Source organism: Primulina huaijiensis, chromosome 2 (genome assembly GCF_012295235.1).
Source record: "Primulina huaijiensis isolate GDHJ02 chromosome 2, ASM1229523v2, whole genome shotgun sequence".
Taxonomy (NCBI): Eukaryota; Viridiplantae; Streptophyta; class Magnoliopsida; order Lamiales; family Gesneriaceae; genus Primulina; species Primulina huaijiensis.
The window spans coordinates 19,476,674-19,481,726 of NC_133307.1; the positions used below are offsets into that span (position 1 = coordinate 19,476,674).

The 5,053-nt window shown below is 36.2% G+C and overlaps 1 protein-coding gene and 1 non-coding gene across 2 annotated transcripts; one reads left to right on the top strand and one right to left on the bottom strand.

Annotated features, from left to right (window-relative positions):
* Positions 1-1,284: 1,284 nt before the first annotated feature.
* On the bottom strand, positions 1,285-3,746 carry LOC140957224 (uncharacterized). The gene has a single exon (XM_073414360.1). It carries the CDS (start codon positions 3,634-3,636, stop codon positions 1,285-1,287), a length of 2,352 nt encoding a protein of 783 aa, XP_073270461.1. The 5' UTR covers positions 3,637-3,746.
* LOC140971942 (small nucleolar RNA R71) lies at positions 3,157-3,264 on the top strand. The gene has a single exon (XR_012174414.1). It is a non-coding gene; the product is annotated as a small nucleolar RNA R71 (small nucleolar RNA).
* Positions 3,747-5,053: the final 1,307 nt, after the last annotated feature.

Sequence of the window (5,053 nt, forward strand, 5' to 3'; positions counted from 1 at the left end):
TTTTTTTTTTGTAGACGGTGACTATAAGGATTCGAGATTGACTAAATCCCAACAATTCACACTATTTTGGATTGAGTGATGCTATTTGTGAAAAGTTTACATGATTCTCCAATTCAAGGTTCAAAAAAGGGGATAACCAACAAAAAAGATTTTTCACGGCTTGTAATGTGGTTATTTTTATTCAAAGAAAAAGGCTGAGGCTCAAAATTGGTTCACTAGGGGTCTATGAATCAGGGTAGGCTCAAAGAACGGCTCAGATGATGCGAAAGAAAATGGTTTGAACCTAATGCCCTTATCATTTTGTCTATGTACCTACTCCACCACAAAGTGTTGACAAAGACATGTATAACAATGCAAGTTCTAGAAAAATTAACAATGCAATGACAACACACAATCAAAGAAAATGGAGCATGATATCATGATTGCTCATAGGCTCAAAGCTCACCAAGAAAAAATATAGCAATTGTGTTAAATCCCACACACTTGTCCTCTCTAACTATCAATTTGCACGCAAAGAAAACATAAATATATATATATTTTTTTCCGCATCGGAGGCAATCAGGATTCAGAAGAAAGAGATAACAAATGAACTAGGTGCTTGGAACTAACAACGTCACAATCTTTTTGATTTTTTTTTTTTAAAACCCAAAATGCAAAAAAAATCAAAATACTAAAAATCAAATAAAAAAATCGAAAATCCCACGGTCGTGTCAAACTTCTCACAATCAAATCAAAAACTCCCACACCTAAACTTGGCATTGTCCTCAATGACAAGAAATAGATCCTCAACTAAAACGATAAAATAGTAGGAAAAGTTAGAGAACTCCCCTGAAAAATGATGAGCATCGTAAAGAAACATCATCTAATGCTGCGGTGGGAGAAACGGTGGATCGATGATGGAAGCTGCTGAGAGAAGATGTGAAAGAGATGAGATCAAATAAGGTTAGATAAAATAAACGTAAATTATGATTTTTTTTTCAAAATCAGAAGATGTTTTCTTACAAGGCGTGATCACGCCTTGTCAGAAGACATCTACTGTTTTTTTTTTTTTCAGTAGAGGTGTTTCAACAAGGCGTGGTCACGCCTTGTGCGAAGATCTCTACTGGAATGAATTTTTTTTTATTTTTTATATCAGTAGAGGTTTTTCAACAAGGCGTGGCCACGCCTTGTGCGAAAACCTTTACTGAAACAAAATAAAAAATAACAAAAACTAAAATTTGGGTTGCCTCCCAGTAGCGCAATTTTTTTAAGTCGTTATGCTCGACATTCATTCTTTCTTGTTGCTCATGGTGGTTCATAGATGGTCACTTTGTCCACTTTATCCCGCTTGAATATTTTAATAGCAAATTTTAGCATGTGCATGTTTTCTTTGAATTTCTTTGAGATCTCTATCCCTTGAATATTTCCTCCTTTTTTCATGAGTACATGCTTGGGTTGATCTGGAGGGAGTCTTCGCTCAATTTTAGATATCTGCGAATCAGAGAGAGAAAATCTAGTATTAGAATTTTCAACATGTCTTTTAATAATCCCCTCTAAATCATTCTTATCCACGAATTTTGAATTTTCTTGTGACAAGTGATTAGCGATATCAAGAGTATTAATAGTGCTTTCACTAAGAGGATATTTCATGGTATCATAAATATTAAACTTAGCAATCTCACCATCAAATTCCATAGTAAGGGTACCACTATTAACATTTATGACAGACTTTGAAGTTTTCAAAAATGGTCTTCCTAGAAAAATTTGACTGTTTAAATCATCATTTTCCATGTCAAGCACATAAAAGTCAGCAGGAAAAACCAAATTTTCAACTTTCACAAGAACATCTTCAATTACACCTCTAGGATAAACAGTAGACCTATCAGCCAACTGGATCACAATGTCGGTTTCAGTCAGAGGTCCAAGTTCCAAATAATTATAAACAGAATCAGGCATGACATTGATAGAAGCACCTAAATCCAACATAGCCTTTTCAAGTCTAGTATCGCCAATAGTACAAGGGATAGAAAACATACCTGGATCACTGCATTTGATAGGAATAGTTTTTTGAATGACTGCAGAAACATGTTCTCCTACCTTTTCCCTTTTACACCCCTTCAACTTATGTCTCTTTTTTGTAGTACACAACTCTTTTAAAATTGTAGCACAACGAGGTACTGGTTTAATAGCATCTAATGAAGGAATATTTACCTCGCCTCTACAAAGAGTGTCATTCAACTCTTTAATACTTTCACATTTCCTGTTCAATGCAAGAGGGAATGGGGGAATAGGTTTATACTCAAATAGAAGAGAAAACTTACCTTTCGGAGCGTCATCTTGATTGATTATTTTATCCTCAACTTTTATCTCATTATCTTCTTTTTGGTTGGCTGATGCTTGTACCCCAATTTCTTGAACTTCCAATTCTTTACAATTTCTTAAAGTAATTGCACTCACATTCTCCCTTGGTTTCACCACTGTCTGAGAAGATAGATTACCTAAATTTTGTGCTTCCAACTTGTGAATTGAACTCGCCAACTGTCCCACTTGAGTGCTCAAATTCTGAATGCTAGCCCTTGTTTCTTGTTGAAATTTTTGAGTGTTCTCAGCTAAGGATTGGACAATTTTATCTAATGACATACCTGAGTTAGGCGCTTGCGCAGATGCGTGTTGTTTGTTCCAATTTTGCTGTGGATAGTCTTGTTCGCCTCCTTGATTCTTATAGCTGAAATTTGGGTGATCCCTCCATCCTGGATTGTAGCTATTAGAATATGGGTCATATCGATGCTGGGGCTGCCCAGGAAATCCACCAATCACATTGGCTTGTTGCATGGGTTCTTCTTGTAGTGACGGACACATATCTGTAGAATGTCCCACCATAGCACATACACCACAAGCGCATACCTGTTGCACCTGTCCTGCAACCAATTTTTCCAAAAGAGACGTCAAAGAATCTAACTTTTGATCGATAGGAGTAACACTTACCTCATTGACTTGTCGTGGAGGGTTGTCTTGCCTAGTACCAAACTGTTGTGCATTGGCAGCCATGTTGGAAATTAGAGCCCGTGCCTCTTGAGGCGTTTTGTTCACCAATGCACCTCCACTTGCAGCATCAATCATGTTCCTATCAAAGAGCGAGAGTCCCTCATAAAAATATTGAACTAGTAGTTGTTCTGGAATCTGGTGTTGTGGGCAACTGGCACACAACTGCTTGAATCTCTCCCAATACTCATACAAAGTTTCCTCATGCAGCTGTCTAATCCCACAAATGTCTTTTCTAATATTAGCTGCTCGCGAAGCTGGGAAGAATTTCTCCAAAAATTGTTGTTTCATATTGTCCCAAGTCGTTATGGATCCAGAAGGCAGGTAGTAGAGCCAATCTTTAGCCTTGTCGGCTAAAGAGAATGGAAAAGCTCGCAATGAAATTTGTTCCTCTATGATCCCTTGCGGTTTCATGGCTGTGCAAACAATATGAAACTCTTTCAGATGTTTATGGGGATCTTCACCTGCAAGACCACGAAAAGTAGGCAATAAATGAATCAAGCCAGATTTTAATTCAAAAGTAGCATCAGTAGTAGGGAATTGAATGCATAATGGTTGTTGAATAACATTAGGATTAGCTAACTCCCTGAGTGTTCTTTGAGCTTGTCCTGCCATTTCTTCTTGGTCACTTTCACTTCTTTCTGTCTTAAGATCAAGTTCGGATTCTCTTTCAGTGTCTGTTGACTCCAATGATTCGTTCAAATCAAGAGATGATGGTGATGGTTGCTTTTCACGCTTTAATCTTGTTTCTTTTCTCAATCTCTTAGCTGTCTTCTCGATTTCTGGATTGTCTTCGACTTTACCTGTACGAGAAGAACGAGGCATACAAGAAAATAAAATAACTAAATTCAAAAGAAACTAACCTTGCACCGTTCCCCGGCAACGGCGCCAAAATTCGGTGTGATGTCGTTGACCACCAAATTAATTCCTACTCTTTTAAATAAAAACGAGTATAATGGTGAGTAGGGTCGAATCCACAGGGAACGGTAGATTTATTTCTTTTGATAACAAAAATAGAAGGGGGGATTTGTTTTGATAATTACTAAATAAAATAACCTAAACTAAAATTACCAAGCAAGACAAAATATTGAATCTAGAATTGAAAATTAATCGACGAAAATAAAGTGAAAAATATATTATGAGAAATACTGATTCAAATGGATTCTACTATTTAATTATCTCATTGTTCATCGGTTAACCAATCATTTATTCATGTTATTACAAGCAATTAACCTTAGAATTATAGGGATAACCGCTAAAATTCTTGTGTTTTCCTAAANTAATATTAAATTAAAGTGCAAAAACCTCACAGTGATGAAATTAAAATAGTAGACTAGCCCTTGAATCAGACTAAGAAAATTAGCCTAACATAGTTTGATCTACAATATCCATAAAAAATAAATAACAATAGGAAAAAAATGCAAACTAATTTGTTGGGAAAAATCTGGAAGTCCTTGCGCCTTCAGCTTCTCTTCACGTGTGATGGAGATGGAAAGGTGGTGAGAGTTCTTCCAATTTGATTGTTTTTTTCTTGTGCTGCGGCTGTGGTCTTTTGAGTAGTGGGCTTTTTGGGTCTAAATTTTTGCTAAACAACCCACTAATCTTTAATTAACCCTAATTCTTAAATTTAAAATACTAGATAATATTCTATCTAGATTTTCCCTCCTTGCAATGTTTTGGCAGCTGCAACATCAGCACAAGGCGTGGCCACGCCTTATTCCCGGACCTCTTCTGGTTTGGCCATTTTCTTTCAAACTATATCATGGAAACTTCAAATGTGATAAATATCGCCCTATTTAATTCAATTTTGCTCTAAGACCGTGAAAATTCCTCCTATAATAGGATTACACAAAAATGTGTCAATTAAACATATCGGAGGTTAGAATAATGGGAAATAGGAAAATAAAATATTAACTATTTCGAGCCTATCAATATAACCTCTTGCTCCACATGTCAAGCAATTGCAATCCTTAAAACTTTCATTAGCTTGTGTATGAGCTCTTCGGAAAGTTTTCTTTGTAGGTGTTCTTCC